Genomic DNA, 19,225 nt, shown 5'->3' on the forward strand with positions numbered 1-19,225 from the left:
GAACGGGGTCCTCCAGCTCAGCAGCCGAACGCTGATCCACTGAGCCACTGTGGCTAGCATTCGGTTTTGGAGCAGGAGCTTAATTCAGCTACCCCAAAGTATATTTACAGATAGGAGCGCGTATTTAAGGAAAAAAGTCGTTTAATGCTGCTGCTATGCGTCGTTGTATTTTAGACCGCAGTTTAAAAGCGACACTGACATCCAAGCGCCCTAGGAGGAACGAATTAATGATCGAGGCACAGAATCTTGACGTGAATCAAGAATGAACGCCAAGGATTAATTTCACGTTAAGAAAGTAACGACTGATAAACTTCAAAACTATCCTGCTGCAGTCTACCTTGGTGCTGGCTTGGTCACAACCTTAGATATTGAACCGTTCTAAGAATTAGCAGGAACTTATAAATACTTCCTCCTCACTTGCCCTAGAGGTCATGTCAAAGAAACAGGTGCTGGATAATACATTATTTTATAGTAGCAAGGAATAAAAAATAATTAGAACTGATTAAATAATTCGCCGATAGTGATGCGTATGAGCCATTAATTGAGATCGATGATTCGAGGTCATGCTAACGAGACCCGCCACAACTTTTTATTCTCGCTGGAACAAAGCAGTCGGCTGTGTTATCGATAGAGGTTCCTGCTGTCACTTGTCAAGTGATTAGTTGCAGAAACTCTTGGTTATATTCACGTGTTCAACAGTGAACTGACGAAGCGATGCATTCAGCTTCAGAAAAGAATCATACACTTTTTTTACCACGAACAAGATAGAACTGAAAACTTTAATAGAATAGAATAGAACTTTATTTACATCACTGTACATGATGTAGGAGGCCAGCAGAAAAAGCTGCCAGAATCCACCTTGACAGGGCCACAGGCCCCCTGCATTGGCAGTACTCAGTGGAGATAAGCAGCACCTAGGTCACAACGAAGAATTCGAGGGTACAATGCATGGAATAGTACGAGGTGCACACATTCATGGAATACAAGGTGCATACATACATGGAATAATACGACGTGCAGAGTGGCATTACATACAAATACATTTCACATGACAAAACAAAAACTGGCACCAACAATCTCGAAAACGCACAACTAGTTGGAAGCTTTACCTTGCCGTCCTCTTGGTTTTTCTCTTGGCATAGGTCTCTCTTCTAGTCACCTGTCACGACGCGAACATTGCGGGCAGAAAACATGGAAGTATTGTTCCTCTTATTGGAATTACAAGTTCATGCACGGTGATTAATGCTGTCCTTGAACTCATCCTCAGGCGAAGTTCGCGTAGCCATTGAAGCACTCCACAAATGTGTGCGCCACTTCGTAGCAGAAGGAGTACTGTTCCTGTAAAAGAAAACACAAGAAATTAGTCAACCCATTTTTCAGGTGCTCACGTCCATTTATGCAGCTAGTATGCAGGCATGTCGCGAAGCTTTCCTATGCTATCGATTACACCTGAAATCAGAACTAGTAATGATCCCACAAAACGCCTTTATACATCAATAAATACAATGGCGGTACCCGTCGGAGTGTCATGAATTGCGCAGGACATCAGTCTACCAAGTTTATACAGTGTAATGCGACCCCTTTGAGGCTCTCGGAATTAGCCCAGCTGCAAGTCATGGGAAAGACACAGAGTCAGTCTTAAAATAGGGTAGCAGCTTACTGCTTCAGACAACGGTACAGGCGCGCTTATGAAGCATCCGTGCGAACCCTAATAGTTTAAGCAGATATTGGTATTGTATAGACTTAGCAGGTATGCTGGGAGCTACTAAAGTTGAGGAAGAAAACCTTAATTGATTCTGTCACATTAAAATGACAACAACATTGTTCTGGACATGTCGGAGCTCTTGCGAGAACCTGAAACCTTTAAATCTTCGTACGCAAGACAGCAAAGTGGGCTGGTTGGTGGGGTAGCGCGTTATTCACACCAAACCTAAATTTTGCCTGTTCGCCGTTTCCTGTGCTGCAAGCCAAGCTTTTTCTTGGCTGACGGCACTTACTCTTTTCTGAATCCCGTCCAGAACACTTTGTCTACTCGAGTGGCAGAAGCGTGAAGTGCGACTAGGGCTTTTCTGCACTTCTAACTTTTTCAAGGCACCTGGTTTACTCCTTGTTACATGACTTTTCAATATGTCTTGTTTTACGGTGCAGAGTATAGGGCAAGATGAGATGTAGTGAGCATAAGAATGTGAGGTATCGAGTTAGCCTAAATTTGAACAGCGAATTGAGAAAACTACGAAGGAAGAAGAGCACCAATGTGATTGCTGTGAGGGGGAAAGTAGAGAAATTCAGGAACTTGCTCGAGAATACCTAATACGCTTTAACAAAATACGATGACCTTAATGTAGACGACATGAATCATAATCTCCCAAATATTACAAAGTGCGCAGTAGAAGGAATAAGGAGCAGGCTAACTATATAGGATACTGGCGTCGCTGGCGGCGTCGTGGGCTGCGTTGTATAAGCTCCCGGTCCAAGCGCCCGTGGAGGTGATGCCGGTGTTGTTCGCGTTGGGGGCACCACCTGGATGGGTGGCAACAGCGCTGGAAACACCCCTGGCCGTAGCAGGTGGTAGAGTCCTCCGTTGACTCCCCGGAACGGGCTCAGTCACGGCAGGAAGTCCACGATGCGAAGTCGTAGAACGCGAGCTCACCGGAGCAGTAGGCGGCATCGCTCTCTCCTGCCGATGTGTCCCTGACCCGCCGGAGCCTCCACTTCTCTGCTGTTCCCCCCTCCGTGCCTCGATCTCACTCGCCCTTTTATAGCCTTCGCATTAGTACACGTAAGCCTTGTCGTTTTCTTCTTCATCTTCTTCTTCTCTTTTCCACCAATCATCTCTCTCCACCTCACCGAATGCTTCTCCACTAATCATGTCTCTCCACCTCACCGAATGATTTTCCACCAATCATCTCTCTCCACCTCACCGAATGCTTCTTGTCCATCTTCTTTATTTTTCGGTTAATCCACGTTGTCTTCTTCACACCTTAATTTAGGCTCCTTAATATATGTGACATGGGGACAGAAATAATCCACTCGCATCATTACACAAAGCACGACGAGCCAATTTGGTGATCATGCCAATACATATTTTTTATATTTTGCGCAAAAATAAATTGCCTATGTACTCAAACAATGTAGTAACACATTAACATCCCTTGAATGCTTCTTTATTTCGCCCTTCTGGACTAGTTAGTAACCTAACGTACGGCAAGAATAGTGTAACGAACCAGAAGGAGGGCAACCGTAGACGTGGCAGGGGACCTAAGAGCGGCCCAGTTTAACCTCCAAGCACATCACAAGCGCTCTTCACGCCACTGACAAAGTAGTTCTTGTCGCCGCTCAGAGCGCAGGCGTCACGGGTGAGCGCGTGAAATGTTCTGCTGCCAAAAATTTTTCATTAGAAAAGGGGCACTAACACTGCAGGAACCACGTACTTGAATAGTTTACCGCCAGAGATAAAATTGGCTTTTGCCGCCTTTATTCCACTGAGACATAAGTAATGAACACTATTTGAACTTTACGGGAGCAGTTTTCATTATGCAGTCGGTTTAATTTAATTGTGCTCAGTTATTTGTACCATAACATGCATACTCATGTGTTTATGCATCGCTGCCTTGAGGTATTTTCCTTTAAAGTATTAATTTTGTTATTATTAAGAGCTTGGTCTATGGCTGCGAGTATCATGTATTTGAACCCCCCCCCCCCCTCCCCATGTCCTCTGGCGAGAGGTCAAAGAATTTTTTATAGTTTTACACCACACATAAAAATAAAATGAAAACAGAATAAAAAAATTCAAATGGCAGTTCTGCCTAACGCATAGATGACGCAATTATTTTTCTTTTTTTTTTCAATGAAAAAAACACTTCTGTAAAGGAGTGTTCCTAGGAAGCTGAAACGGGAGTGAAGCGGCTCAGTAGACACTTTCGCCTAACTAGTTTTGGTGCTAAATGTACATCATAGCAAAAGTTCACATTTTTCAACAACTAAGCGTGTGCTTTGAAGCGAAAATATGCTTTCAACTTCACAGTGATAATTCATAGTTACCCTATAGGATTGGGGAAAGGGTTAATGTGAAATCTAACGAGCATTATTTTATACGAAGCTTGAGTTCTGGGGCTTTCCACTCGCAATATTGACAATCGAGGCCAAGATTTGTGAAATTTTATGGAAACTAAATCAGAAAGAGCTTGATGATGTGCTAGGTTTTGCTAGAAGCTTTGTGTATATAGTCCTTACAGCATTTGTGATGAATTCCGGACGGCTGGCACGAGCCCGCTCCACACAACGACAGACATCGACCTCGTGTTCATTCTTCAGCTGGTCGCAGATGGAGGCCAGGACACAGAATACGCCGCACTCTTCGCATCCGTCACTATCATAAAAAGGAAATCACGATAAGTAACATACATTTAACGCAGCGTGTGAAGTGGGTGCAAGCGGTTCTCAGCAGAACCAGCCAGCAGAGATCACACTTTCACGATCAAACAAAAAAGGCTAATGATGACATTGTATTAGTATGAGTGACGCAGACCGCTGTTGGTGGCTTGGACTCAAGGTAAGATCAAATACTCATTTCCCAAGTATTTCACCCTCAAGAAGCCGAGCACCAGACAGGAGAAAGTTGATACCGAACCCCGAATCCCCCGCATGCGAGGACGATATTCTGTCTACTCTCCGCCTTTGATATTCCGGGGTATGCACCACGTAAAGTGGCCGTCTCTTTCCAGTTGTCTTGTTTCAGAGCAAAGCTCTTAGGTGCCCGTTCCCGGGTTGGGCTGCGTGCCTCTATGTAACCGAGCGCAGGGCGCGGCGGAGGGTGGAAGACAGCAACAGTGAAGAGAGCGCGAGCAGGAAAGCGGAGGAGCAAGGTACAGTTCTCCTGCTGTTTTCCTTTGTGTGTCTGCTGTCATTGAATCGTTTGCGCTGCACCTCTCAACGAGGAAGGCACAGCACGGCATTGAAGATATGGGTTGCGCCTTGCCGCGCGTCATCAGAGTAGCGCGCGCTGTCGACTGCTCGCCCATAACGTCATTGGGGGTGGTGGTGAAAACTTTATTTAGTGAACACAGCTTGCAGGCAAAAAATGGCCCTTTACATAGGTGGAGTCCTTAGTGCGGGACCCCGCTAGATGACGCCACAACTAGAGCCCGTTGGACTAGAGGCCTTTGAGACTCCAGCTCTGAGCACTTGATCAGGGCTGCCTCACATACCTTTTCGGAAGGGGAAGGGTTTGGGGGAGGGAAGGATTCTTCTGACAGGATTCAGAACGATGTGGAGGTTAACAGACACTTCTTCGGGTCAAAATATTTGCTGTAGCAGGATATAACTTCATCAGTAAGGCATGAATCACTCGGAAGAGAGGACGCCAAAGTGGGGCAGGTTGCGAGCTGGTGGTCGTTCGCCGGAAGCGAGGCTCGTCGGTGGTGGAACGCTGTGCGCGTTGCACAAGTGGAAACCCAGAGCCTCTTTGCTTTTCGTGCGGTTGCCTATGTTTCCAGTACCGCAGCAACGACACTCAGTAATTGCATTACTGAGAATTGTAATCAACAAATTTCTTTAGGTGGAAATAAGAGACCGCGTCAGATACCATAACTTTTCCTTATTCGACGCCGCCGAAATGTGTCGAGCAAATGAAAAGTATTGCCATGCCGGAACATGCCTGAGAAATGGCAGATATTTACTGAAAAATAAAATAGGATTTAGTTAGGTACCATGTTTCATATCTTCAGTTCCAAATGCTCTGGAATCACTTTACAGCAACAGCAGCTTATAGCTCTGAATTTGCTCAGACCCCTTCACTCACATTTATGTACACTTTTGTATGCCCAAAGAACGACTATAGCAGCAGTGAATTCATATTATAGATATTGGACTAAAATTACGGATGTTACGACAATCTGCGGGAACCACAAGCAAGAAAAAATGCTAATCAGACGCCTTATTCGGAATGCAAAGAAATCAAAAGTTATTCGATATAAAAATTGCAGAAATATGGGCGAAAAACTGAGATTTGGAACTGAAGCTTAAATTCAGTTCGCGCGACAGCTGTAAATGGCAGTGGCGAGTGGTACCCGTGGCCGTGCCGCTGGCAAGTGAGCCACATTTCTCGCTAGTTTCGCTATGGAAGGCTTAGCGGAAATGGATAGTAAATTTATCTATCTTGAGGTTTTTGTGTTATTGTAACTGGTAACGACATAAGGCATTTTATGATAAGCGGCAGCTAGCTGCAATAACTGGACAGGACACTCCGTCTTAATGGCATCACACGATAGCTTTAATGAGTTAATGCCCATATATGCGGAGTTGATCATTCTGAACTTTACATTCATAGGACCCTCGAAGGCCTCGCACCAATTCTTTCGCAATGATGCAGCGGTGAAAAGATGTTTGTTCCACAGCCTTGCGATGGGAGGCGCTGCCAGCGGCGAGGCTTTTTGAGACCCAGCGTTCTCCTCTCGTCCAACCTCTCGCGATCAATCATTCATTTAACTGCTGCCTTATATGGTGGTCAATTTGCACATAATCCGGTTGGTAGATTGTGATGACACCGCAAGGTCACATGTCCTAGGTAGCACACCTTGGTTGCCTCTCCGGCGGGTAGCCACCTGGCCACGCTGCGCCATACTTTAGGCACTGCACTCACAACAACGACGCCGACAACACTGGCGCGGGATTTTATGTGTAACGGGTCCTTTAGCGGTGTCGCGTTAAAATACCCGCCGCTATGACTAGAATACAGTAAACGCTAGGTCCAGCGCCACGGATCGAGCGGCGGTTTCTCCGCCGTGGTGCATGCGGCGGCATGCTGCGCACAGTGATAGGGATACTGAAGGCACATTGAAGCGTGCCGCTAGTCTGGGTGCCCATCATCCGGGCATTTGCGCCGCAGGCGAACGTTTTGACATCGTTTTAATGTTTTCTTGTATGAATGTCGTTCAGATAACGCGAGCTAGCACCACTGGGGCAATACTGCACTGTACCAAACCTTCCGTGCGACAGCGGTTTTAGGCCATGCCTGAACGTTGTGAATGGGCACGGCCAGTACTGCGTTTATCACGCAAAACCTTCATGCGGAATGTGAAAGGCGATGAAAACGGCAGGCATATGAAACACTTATGCTATTTTCCGGATTCTGCTTTAAGAAATCTGTCTTCCATTTTGGAGGGTGCGTTCCTTGCTCGAGTGCGGCTTTTGCACAGTGTACACGATAATTGCTATAGTGGAAGCGTGTTGAGAAATAGATAGGAATTTAATAGAGATAACCAGACTGAGTCTCTCTGAATCGACTCCTTGCTCGCCTTCATGGCATGAAGTGGACGACAGTAGGAGACGTTTGCTTGTTATAGAAGGTAGGCTACTTCGGACGTCATGTAAAGTTAATGTGTGTTTCGCAAAAAGCAGTCACTCACCAGCACTGCACCACGATAGGTGCGCCTTCAGCCCGCATCTGCCACTGTTCCACACGGCGGAGTATGTCCAAAGCGATGGCACATGAGTCGGCCGCCTTGCCGATACATTTCCAAGTGTCGCAGTGGAACTGCTTCACTATTACTGGGGACTTCTAGTGAAGCAAAAGAAAAATCGTGTTAGATTTGGCGTAAGGAAAAATTCGAATAAATAAATTACTACATACAACGCTTGTGGCGGTTTCTTCTGAATGTACAATTTCGCATTTCAGAGAGGCCGGCTGCTGCTATTAGTTTCTCCTATTGTGCACACATCCGCAGTTTGCATTAACGCTATTGGGATGTTCTGTTTCGCTCCAAATTTACCTTGTACAAGTGAATAACTGCATGAAACCAGCCCTGAAGGCGTTGCACGAAGACGCAATTACAATCAGAACTTGTTGGTGAGAAAGTTGTTAGAGGCCACCCAAAGGTGGGATTTCCAATAGGTTGCGTGCCACCTTGAACAGGCTATAATCCCGAAGAAAATGTGATGGCTCGGTGAAATTCAGGCTCAACACTCAGCCGTACCGTGTTCTGGCTGAGTTGGAATGTCCGCACTACCATGAAAGGGAACTCAGTGCTGTCCATCTGCTCCAATGTAGTTCCTCCCAGTTCGGAACTGCAGCCCAGCTCTGGCCAAAACTGCGGCGTTTTCTGAAATCAGCAAGGTGCACAGCGTTAGGTAATTGAAAAAAAAAGATATGAAAAATAGTTGCACATATTTTGCAGGGATTTTAAATATACTCTCCGAAGCAGGCGCTCTAATGCTTTGTTTTCGTTCCTCGGATCATCGGCGTCGAGAGTCACACTGATATGCCTGAGAAAACGCCACCGGCATTTGTGAAAACCGCCCACTTGACGACACGGTTTAACAAACCAGGATTTGATTGCTGAAAAGCTGACCATTTCTCTCATCAGAACGCAGCCAAATGTCCGGTTGATGGCATTCTAGAATGGCGTATGCCACATATTTTTCAGACGACAACTTCTTTACACTTTTAATGGTATTAAATGCATTCCTCAACACTTTCTCTTAACAATAAAATCTTAACTCAAATATATAATATAAACCATTTCCACAAATTACAAGCAGTTAGAGTGCTTGATGCACAATTCTGTAATCTTGGTATCGAATGGACGCTGTACTGATGCCTTGTAAATTTCATTTTTGCTTAACTCTGGCAACTGGCTTCGTAGTTTAACGTATGGTAGAATGAAATATGGGATCGCAATTCTCATTAACGAGCAGATGTGAGCAGTCTGGGACATTATGATGCTTTATTGTGCTATAGAGCCCGAAGTTTATTAAAGGTGTGTTGTTCATAATTTTCACAACCTTTGTACCGCCCCGAAAGACGCGGGTTTGATCTCGGCCGCAGCGGTCGCACTTCGGTAGAGCCGAAACGTTAGAGGCCCATGCACTATGCCATACTGTGCACGTTAAAGGACCCCAGACCGTCAGAATTTCCGCAGCACTCCAATTCAGCGTCGTTCATAGCCTGATTTGCGGTCCGATGTTAAGAACCATAAAAGCAGTCCCTAATTTTGTACCGTTATCGTAATAAAGAATAGGGCTTAGTCGATATTCTTGGTGGATGTTGATGGAAACAAGTGAACAGCGATAGCAGAGAGGACGTGAGAGAACAACACACCGCTGCCTAGAAACCAAATAATTTATTGCAAAAGGGAAGGCAGCAATATAAAGAAAACATGGCAAGCAAAACACAAATAACCAGACATATCGGGGAAAGTTCACAATGAGCTACAACCAGTGGTGTCATTGGTTAAGGTAGGCAAGCTCTTGTAGCACCAGTCATGGATGGCTGGCTGACACACGGCTGGTTGACATGTGTTTGAGCTAGCCGTCGATGGCTCGGATCCCACAAGAGCTTGTCTATCTTAGCCAATGACAACAGTGGTTGTACCTGATTGTGAACTTTCCCCGATGTGCTTGATCATTTGTGTTTTGTTTTACTTGCCATGTTTCTTTCATATTACTGCGTTCCTTGTCGCAATAAATCATTTGGTTGGTTAGTCAGCGTATGTTTGTGTTCTTCTCTAACCACCTGTCTGCTGGCGCTCTTCAGCCGTTTCCATCGTAATAATCAACCTGATTACATTTAAAGTGAAAATGCGCGCCTAAAAGATGCCCAACACTTGTTTATTTGCGCCAGCCGTGCAAGATGTGTCAGGAAATTTTTTCGCCTAAAATTTTTGCGAAATTCTCGATCAACCTGGAAGTCGTTTTTTTTTTAAATATTTTAGGATCCTCTCCTTTGCCCATATCAAGCCATCGGACATATTTGCACCGCATAATGTTAAAGCAAAGTAATATTTTTAAATAAGATATTTCGGATTTAGAGTAGTTTGTATATTCTTCAAAATGCAGCGTCTACTGCGCTGTACTCGATTTTATACGAAAAACGTTTGGTAAACGCGATGTTGCGGGGCGGCTTATGAATGATTAGAAGGAAACGAGAGGTTTAGGTATTGAACGTAAAAATTCGACCTCTCCACATTTGAAATTTCCCTTTGACGAAGGAAGCATTTTCATAAGATTTCTTTTTCGGCGCTGCTTTCCTTTCGCCATATCCTACTTCATTTTGAAATACGTGACATTCATTGCGAGGCACTCCCTCAAACACGATTAGAGTATAAGCATGTAGCTTAGAGCTTCAGCTTTATTCTACGCTCATGAATGGGTGGTTCTACTGTTAAGGCGTTTAATCTTTGTAAAAAAGAGAAAAACCTAGTGTTTTTTATATGAACGCCCGTTTAAAACAAGCGAAAGCGGGTTGTCAGGGGTCATATTTTGGGGATATTCGTAGGATATCAGTAGTAATTAACAAGGTTTAATGGAATATCGTTTAACCATGTATCTACAATGGAATTCGTCGAATTGGCAATGCTGCCATGGCTATTAACAGGAAAGGAGAAGCAGATGCTATAGAGCAGAGCCCCACCTGACGGGGGTGCCCGTCTACACGAATGCAGACGTGAAAACACAAAAAAGGTCACCGTTTCACTGAAAGAAAGCGTAAAATATCGAAAATGGCTTCGAAATATTTTCCTAGGTGTAGCAAAGGGGCTAAAAGATGCGAGCAGTGTTTTCACAAACATGTCCACCTAAATTACCGCTGAGAAAATCATGCATGAGTGGCAGTATGGAGAGGAAGCATTCTTTTGTCACACGCACCTCGTGCTCAAGAGACCCCAAAGTAACAATTGTTACTGAACCCGCGCTGCTGACCGTTTCCCAAAAATCGTCCACAGTCTCCGGCAGTGGCATCTGTGTCACGAGGTACGCATTCACAGTCTTGAATCCCTGCGAAGAAAAGTAACTTTCAAGTATAGGAATAAAGTTTTTATACTCTTATCAAGACGATGTTTTTTAAACTTACTTCTTCGGTACGTATTGCGTTATGTCAGCATGGCAGTCCGCAACTTAGACGTTGGAACGTCTAGGACCTGACTGTTTTTAGCTCTCCGATTATCATTTTTATTTCTACTTTTTTGTTTTGTTCAACTTTTTTTGTCAATACTGTTCGTTGTTGTAAATGTGCAGTTGAAGTGTATCAGATTCCCAGCCATTGGTTTTAAATCGGTCGTTTCGTTTCAACGGCTTCATTCTGGACAAACATAAAACTTTAGGACACCGTTCTTTTTGTTTTGTCCGCTTTGCAAAGAACTAAGGTGACGCACTTGATGCACACTGAATCTTGATGTCATCTATTTAATGTATGAATGTCTTGTTTTGCGCAGAGACAGGGGAGTATATATGGTATGCCCATTGCGGAGAAATTCTAAATTTGAAATGATTGAGCATTCTTTTGTCCGTACAAATAAGTACCTGTCTTCTGGCAGAATAGTACTGCGTAGCGAGAAGTGTAGTACATTTAATTTAGGAGAAAGGCAATTTTCGCAGTGTATGATGGGCCAGCAGTGACTATTAGAGGATGAGCAGGATTGTTGCGTTTCAGTGTCGTTGGCATTTTTTTTACTTTGGCATTTCATGCATGTTAAGGCTGAAGGATGAAACCACGATCACGGTAACCACATTTCGACGCGGATGAGATGTGAAAACGCGTCTTTCCTGCTCAGTGTCAGCTGACCTAAAAAAAAACAACAGCGCCAATAAATATTCATCCGGAGTGTTCTACTACTTCGTGTCTTATAGTAGTTCCCTTGCAGCTTATGGACGTTGAGCCTAATGCACATCGCTGGGCCTACCGTTTCAGCGCGTTGATGTTTTTTTGCACAAGTAGCCTCACTATGCCGTAACCCGGCGGCACTGGGGATCGAACCCTGCACCTCCTGCATGCGAAGCGGATGCTCAAACATCTAGGCCACCGCTGCGGTCCGGCCTATCAATGAACGCTTGCACAATCCCCGACAAATGGCATTTTGTCTTTTGCAATCGGACAGTTATTATAAAGTTCTTCACACTTCTTTATTTTAGCTTGTAATACCTTCCCACCAGCAGTATGGTTACAGTGAGGGCATAAACATATGGCGCCAATTATTGTGAAAAGTGTTTTCGTTTTTCAAGGATAACTCGTTTTGATACTAAAGCGAAACCTGTTATTTTTTTAAGAAAATGTAGTATATAAGCTAGAAACAGGTCTGCCTTGTAGCGCGAATGGAATTGTCCTGCCTGCTCTCGACTCAAATAAAAAGAAATACATCAAACATGCCCGACAAGCAATGAAATGATTACTTACATCCACATACACGGCGTTGATGTAGTCAGTTTTCCTGCTGTCGCCCTCCGTGCTCAGTAGGTACCTCTTTGTGTCGGCTAAAAAATGGTGAAAGGGTGTTTGAAAAAAAAATCAAAATCATGACTTATTTCTGGTGGTATCCAAACTATGCCCGATGTGTAACGAATTTAGCACCATTAGCGATGCTGCAGGTAAGCCCTCTGGGCCTAGAGTAGCTACACGTTGACTCATAGAAGAGTTATAGGTTCACCTGTTTTTCTTCTTTTCTTCATTTGCACACCTCAAGGTGGGAAATGACCTTATGAATCTGTCATTCCATGGGGAATACTGTTCAGAGTAAACTTCTTCAAAGGAAGTACGCAGAGTAGAAGCAGAAAAATATGCTTAAAAAAAGCCATTCCTAATAGAGAATTAAAGAATATAGCAGCATATGGCACTCAAGACTCTTCATGAGAGACGAGGCGTATTGTGTTTCAAGTATGATGCGAAATAGCTGCCACCCGTGTCTGGTTCGTCTTGGGAGCCTCTTGGAAACGATGGCGAACAGGTGCAAAATGGCGCCAGTGCACGGTGGCCGTCACTAGAGTTCCATCTGACCCTCTGCACACTGAAAATTACGTTTTGCGCAGGAAGGCTTTGCGCTTACTGGCGCGAGTCCAGCGCCGTCAAGCGTGAAATGGGACGCATTAGCCATTCATTTCGAATTAACTGATCTACTTTGCCTTTCACTCAGTCAATTTCAAATTCATTTTTTAATCAATTTCTTAAAAAAGATAACAAAATACCTGTGCACTTCCAATTTAAGCTATCACCCTCCAAATGAAAGCCTCCAAACAGAAGGAGTTGTATATAATAGACCGCAATTTTCTACTCCGTCTGTCTGCAAGTTCATTGCAAAATTCTATTCACAATGGGGTACTAAATATAAACATTTCTGGAAGCAACAAGCTACGCTAGAAAGATATAACATCTTCCAACAGCATAAACAATACCATACTTCTTTCTCCGCAAGTGGATGTGCAAAGGAAGAAAATAGGAAATGTAACCTCCGAAGTATTCCATTATTTACCCCCTCCGCGAAGGGCTGGCCATATTACCCTATAGTTATTGACGTGAAGGTCATTCCTAATTAAAAAAAAAGGCAAATGTTTTCAGCGAATAAGCAGCAGTGCAAGGTGACGAGAAGACAAACGCTGTTTTCACCTCTATTCCTTCTTTGAAATGTCGATCGACAGATGGCGCCACACCCTCCTTCTCAATACAATTTAACAACTCCGAATTGACTGGAAAGGCACTTGCGGAACATTTTAATGAACATTTTATTAAATCTATATCAAGGGGCAATGACCCATTAAGTTTGGATATGGCTATTCAAAGCGTTCCCGAAAGTATGTTTATGCAGCCAACCAATGAATCAGAAATCTACAGAACATTTATTCATTTGAATAACAGTACAGCATTGGATGTAGTTAATATGCAAGTAAAGCCTGTTAAATATGTTTTGGAGGATATTCTTCCTGTTCTAACTCATATCTATAACTTGGTCCTTGAAACGGGTGTATTTCCAGTTGCCATGAAGAAAGCTAGATTTACTACAGTTCATAAGGGGGGCGATAAAAAATTGGTTTCAAATTACAGACCAATATCTGTTCTCCCAATATTTTCAAAAGGGCTAGAGAAACTAATTTATGATCGGTTAATTCTTTTTCTAGAGAAGCATATTGTGCTAAGCAATGCCCAACATGGATTTCGGAAAAAATAGATCAACAGAGACAGCCTTATTGGCTCTGAAAGAAAATATACTACAAAATATAGAAAATAACAATTTTACCATAGGTTTATTTATTGACTTCACGAAGGCCTTTGATTGTCTTAATCACGATATACTGCTGCATAAACTTTCACTCTACGGAATTCGGGGCATACCACTAGAACTGTTTCGGTCATATTTGAGTGGCAGAACTCAGTGCGTATGCATCGATAGGGAACAGTCAAATTTCTTAACAGTTACACATGGTGTGCCACAAGGAAGTGTTTTGGGGCCTTTATTATTTAATTTATATATAAATGATATTGTTACACTAGACCAAACAGAGAAGTTCATAATATATGCAGATGACAGCACAGTCTTATTTTCTGGTCCAAGTGTACACAAATTAGTACTAAAATGATCACAAATTAGCACATAATTCTGGGAGTTGTTTTCTCGTCTAACCTCAGCTGGGATACGCAGGTGAAGAACATCTGTAAAAAGCTCGCTGCGACAGCAGGAGCACTGTCACGATGCCGAATGCTGCTGCCCACAAACGTTAAGCGACAAATTTATTATGCACTCTTCGAATCTCATATTAATTACTGTAGCTTAATATGAGCAACCACTACGAAAACAAATATCGCGAAGATTCTGCGCCTCCAAAAGAAAACCCTTCGTCAGATCGCAAACGTACACTGCTTATCCCCAACAAACGTTTTGTTTCCATTGTATCACATTGTCCGCATTGACCATATGTATGATTTCCGGATGCTACGTTTGTTTTCTTTCTCTAACAGTTCTTACAAGGCCTTTATAACAGAAACAGTGTCCCTAAAAATTAAACATACTTCTGCTCATACCCGCAGCACGGACGCTTGGTTTGTTCCTCATATTAGAACTAATTATAAACTCCAAACATTGCAACACAATCTTCCGCATGTACTTAACAAATATAAACATACCACAAATTTCAGGTTCAAGGAATTGCGACGGTATTTCGCAGAGTTGTGAACTATTTCTTTTAGATATGTTACTTCTAATTCTCTAGGTGGCCTGTGATGTAGAGAGACAATTTTGTGCATTTCTCTAATATTTTGATTATTTCATACAATTTTATGTGTGTATGCTGCTTTTCATGTGTGTATATGGGTTCAAAATGTTTATAAGTGAACATTAAGTGCATCTTTGAGTTTCTATTACATGTGCATTTCTTAATTACGTATTATTTTTGCACAAGATGAGCCTAGAAGTTGCAGTTTTAACCATACAATTGCATGTAAAAGTGTATTCATTGTTTGTATTTGATAGTGTGTATATTTGTTCTCCTTTGTTGTATCTTTCTTATGTTCATTTCCATCAGCTGGTATGTCAAAGCCACTGCTATGTAAAGGTTTTCCGGGCCCAGTCAAGTTGCAAAAGCAGCTTTTTGCCTGGAAATCCTTCCAGTTGTTCTGGAGAAATAAATTCAATTCAATTCAAAGTCTCCTTTGTCATAATATAAGCTATATCAGTTGCATCGCTCTCTTTTTATTTATTTATTTTATTTATTTAAAACTCAAGGGTTCCTGTCAGGAACTTACATGACGGGTGGGTGTAAGAACGGCGGTTAACAATGAATGTTACGTGGGAATCACGATGATGACATGGCTTCCTTGATGGCAGTCTTGAAATGGGCAGGATCAGAGATTAGCGCTAAGTCGCAGGGAAGGTCATTCTAGTCGCGAGCTGTGTGCACAATAAACGACTTCTGGAGTGTAGTAGTGCGGTCACGGTGCGGAATGACGCTGTTTGGATGGCCCGTGCGGGGTGTTCGACAAACTGTTTCTTCGCCCATTTCATTTGTTCATCGCCCATAGTCACCTTACTTATGCGGAGAGGCAGCTTACGTCTTGCTGGAGTGCCTCCTCTATAATCCGCCACCTCGCACAAAAAATGGCGTAAAGAAATTTGTTTACTTATTTCCGGAGCTAATGTCGCCAGTTTTTGGATGCTCTCCGGAGAGCGGAGGAAAAACAACAAGGATCCGCCTACATTTGGCAAAACTGGACGATCGGTTTGGCTTTTAAAGCAAGGAAGCGTTGTAATGGATAGCAAGCTATTCTGAGGAAGAAAGCAAGCCCCACCATGCGCTGTCAGCGTGAAGCACTGTTCAGAAAGAGCGTGACCGGCGCATCTGAAGTAAAAACACATGATGGAAAGCGACGCTTCATGATCGGGCATCCACCTCGTCAGGCACATGTGACCTGAAGTGGAATCTGCGCTCTAATACCTCCCATATTTATATATTGTGAGAAACATTTACTCACGCTTCCTGCCTTATTCGTCACCATTAAGACAGGAGGACGAAAGTTCGAGTCACTTCTGACCCGACTAAATGGAGAAACCTCCGTTTAAGCTAACTCTGTACACTGTCCGTTGTGAACGTAACTGAAGAAGAAATTGGCTCTAACGTCGGCAGTTAACACAAACATCTAACCGCATGAAGGCTCTAAAAAGAGAAAAGACATCTCGCACACTCTTACTCTCCACCTCTTCAGGCTTTCTGAAGTAGAGAGTTGCAACTGCCAGGCATTCTTTGTGCGTGTCGCGAACTCCGTCAGTCGCGTTCACAGCAGGTCACAGCTGCTTTGGTGTCGTGTTTCTTAGTGCGTTGGCGATTTCGGTGCTGCGACATTTACGACGGTGTTTGATTTTGTAGTCGTGACTTTCCAAACTGCGAAGAGTGCAGCGAGACCCATAAGGATACGACGGGAACCCCTCCCTGCGCGCGCTTTCTCGCAAGCCATCGCTTATTTCAGCACCGTGGATCATGAAAAATGATTGAGTCACTGGTATGTGCAAAGAAATAATAGGATTTTGTCCGCAATTAGTCGCCATGACGTGGGAACCGATTATGCGGCTGTATGTTAACTGACTTTTATTTTGGTCGCATATATCATCATGAACAGTGAAGGCCATTTCGTGATAGTAGTTAGGTTTCAGGAGTTTACATAAATGCCAAGAATTTTTTTTTGAATTATCTACGATACTAAGGTACATCGTGCATGCAATAAATTGCGTGCGCTCGCTGTGTACAGATTCATCATTCTGCACTGCGTGAACATTATACAGAATTCATCTCACAGGTACTGCGTGAATGATACGAGAAATGTGTACTTTAAATGTCAGCTGTGCACTCTGTGATAAACTTAACACCGGTGTGGCGTCAACACGCATTATCTGTATTGTAGGGAATGCTGTAACTAGACATATAGCGTATTTTCAAATCTCTCTTTTAGGCTTGAAGTAACGGGAAGGATACATCTGTGAATAAATTCATGAAATGTATGTTTTCAGTTCTCTACACATTGTTCCGGCGAAGCGGTTACCATTGTTGAAGAGCAGCTCCAGCAGTTTTAAAGGACCACAACAGCAAAGGAAGTGTGTACAATACGCAAGTAAAGCGCGGCGCGCAGCCGCACACAGCAGGCGGACTGCGATACCTCCGCCAACCTTTCCTAGCGGGACCAATTTTGCGCAGCCCTCGTGTGAAGCAGATGACATGCGAACAATCCCCACGCCCGAGTGTTCGGTCGTCCGCTGCACTGGAGATAACTGGCACACCATTCGCTATGAACGTAACTGAAACGGGAATTGGCGCTACCGTCTGTAATTCGTGCCCTCTGGGATGCATAAAAAGTTTCACCCCCGCTTAGGACGGAAACCAATTACGCAGCGACAGATGTAGGCTATGAGATACGCTTGAAATAATTATTTTAAAGCACATGCGGTTGCGAAAAGATATCGTAATCACAATCATCATCAGCCTGACTACGGCCACTGCAGGTCAAAGGTCTCTGCCATGTCGCTCAAATAAATCCGGTCCTTTGCCAGCTGCGGTCACCGTATCCCAGCAATCTTGTTATTTTCATTCCCCCCCCCCCCCCATAATTTTCTCCCACCCCCTGCTACGCTTCCCTTCCCTCGAAATCCTTTCCATCACCCATAAAGGACCAGCGGTTATCTTGCCTTCGCATCACATGCCCTGCCCAAGCCAGTGCCCAACCCATTCTGCCCGCTTCCGGTCTCTTAACGTTACACCTTCCATTTTTCTTTCCATACCTCGGTGCTTTGTCCTTAACTGAAGCGGAACCCTTATCGTTAGCCTCGATGTTTCTGCCGTATAGGTGAGCACCGGTAAGATACAGCTGTTGTATACTTCTCCTTTGAGGGACATTAGTAAACTGTAATTCATGATTTGAGAGAACCTGCCATATGCGCTTCACCTCAATCTTATTCTTCTGGTTGATTCCTTCTCATGATCCGGATCACAGCAACTACAAGCCCTAAGTAGATGTATTTCCTTACCACTTCCAGCGCCTTGCTACCAATTGTGAACTGCTGTTCCCTTGGGATACTTTTGAACATAACTTTTGTTTTCTGCATGTTCATTTTAAGACCTGCCGTTTTTCTCTCCCTGTCTAACTGTCTGATCATGCTTTGCAGCTCATCTCCCGAGTGTCTTAGCAAGGCAGTGTCATCAGCGAAACGGAAATTACCTAGGTATTCACCATTAACTCTTATGCACAACTATGCCCAATCCAGGCCTCGAAAAACCTCCTGTAAACAGGCTGTGAATAGCATTTACGGGATAGTGTTTCCCTGCCTGACACACTTCCTTACTGAAATGTTATTGCTGAATTATGAAGGACTATGATAGCAGTGCAGTCGTTATAGATATTTTTCAGTATTTTCACATGACTCTTCTACACCCTGATTCCGCATTGCTTGCATGATTGCTGAAGTTTTCCACGGAGTCAAATGTTTTCTCTCAATCAATGAACACCATATACAGGGGTTGGTTATATTCTGCGCAACTCTGTATCACTTGAGTGATAATGAAATGTATTTTGCGCAAGATGAAAAAAAAAATGTTCTCAATGCTTTCGCGGATTGTTTATGAATATTTCCCTTGTCCTGGGGGAAAAAAGAAGTTCTCAATGAAGACTTGTCAAGCATTCCCTTAAAAAGTTCATAGACAAACCGCCACTTACATGCCAAAATCTTGAGCGTCCTGTTCTTGGAAGTGTTCCTCTCGTCTCGAGCTGCTTTGTATTCCGAGGCTCCAGGTTGTGGACGTACCCGACCCAGACGCTTCAAAGATTGAGAAAATCACCAGTGTCTCAGAATAATGTGTATGGAAACCTGAAGGCGTTCTTTTCTTTCTTGTCTCATGATTTCCACTAGAGATAACGTTGCCAGAAAGGAAGCAAATACAGTATATTCCTATAAACGCGCATCTCCAAGTTGAAACACGTTAGGCAATA

General features: G+C 43.6%; 1 protein-coding gene across 2 annotated transcripts in view; it reads right to left on the reverse strand.

Annotated features, from left to right (window-relative positions):
- Window positions 1-778: 778 nt before the first annotated feature.
- Window positions 779-19,225, reverse strand: part of LOC144110430 (receptor-type tyrosine-protein phosphatase mu-like) — a 198,817-nt gene continuing 180,370 nt past the window's right edge. For both annotated transcript variants that reach the window (XM_077643324.1, XM_077643323.1), the window contains 7 exons: window positions 18,953-19,052; window positions 12,167-12,243; window positions 10,642-10,770; window positions 7,974-8,099; window positions 7,407-7,558; window positions 4,234-4,369; window positions 779-1,338 (listed from right to left, as the gene is read on the reverse strand). In XM_077643324.1, coding sequence (XP_077499450.1) covers window positions 1,264-1,338; window positions 4,234-4,369; window positions 7,407-7,558; window positions 7,974-8,099; window positions 10,642-10,770; window positions 12,167-12,243; window positions 18,953-19,052 — 795 coding nt within the window. In that variant the 3' untranslated portion in view covers window positions 779-1,263. The remainder of the gene's footprint in view (window positions 1,339-4,233; window positions 4,370-7,406; window positions 7,559-7,973; window positions 8,100-10,641; window positions 10,771-12,166; window positions 12,244-18,952; window positions 19,053-19,225) is intronic.

Source organism: Amblyomma americanum, chromosome 11, assembly GCF_052857255.1.
Source record: "Amblyomma americanum isolate KBUSLIRL-KWMA chromosome 11, ASM5285725v1, whole genome shotgun sequence".
Taxonomy (NCBI): domain Eukaryota; kingdom Metazoa; phylum Arthropoda; class Arachnida; order Ixodida; family Ixodidae; genus Amblyomma; species Amblyomma americanum.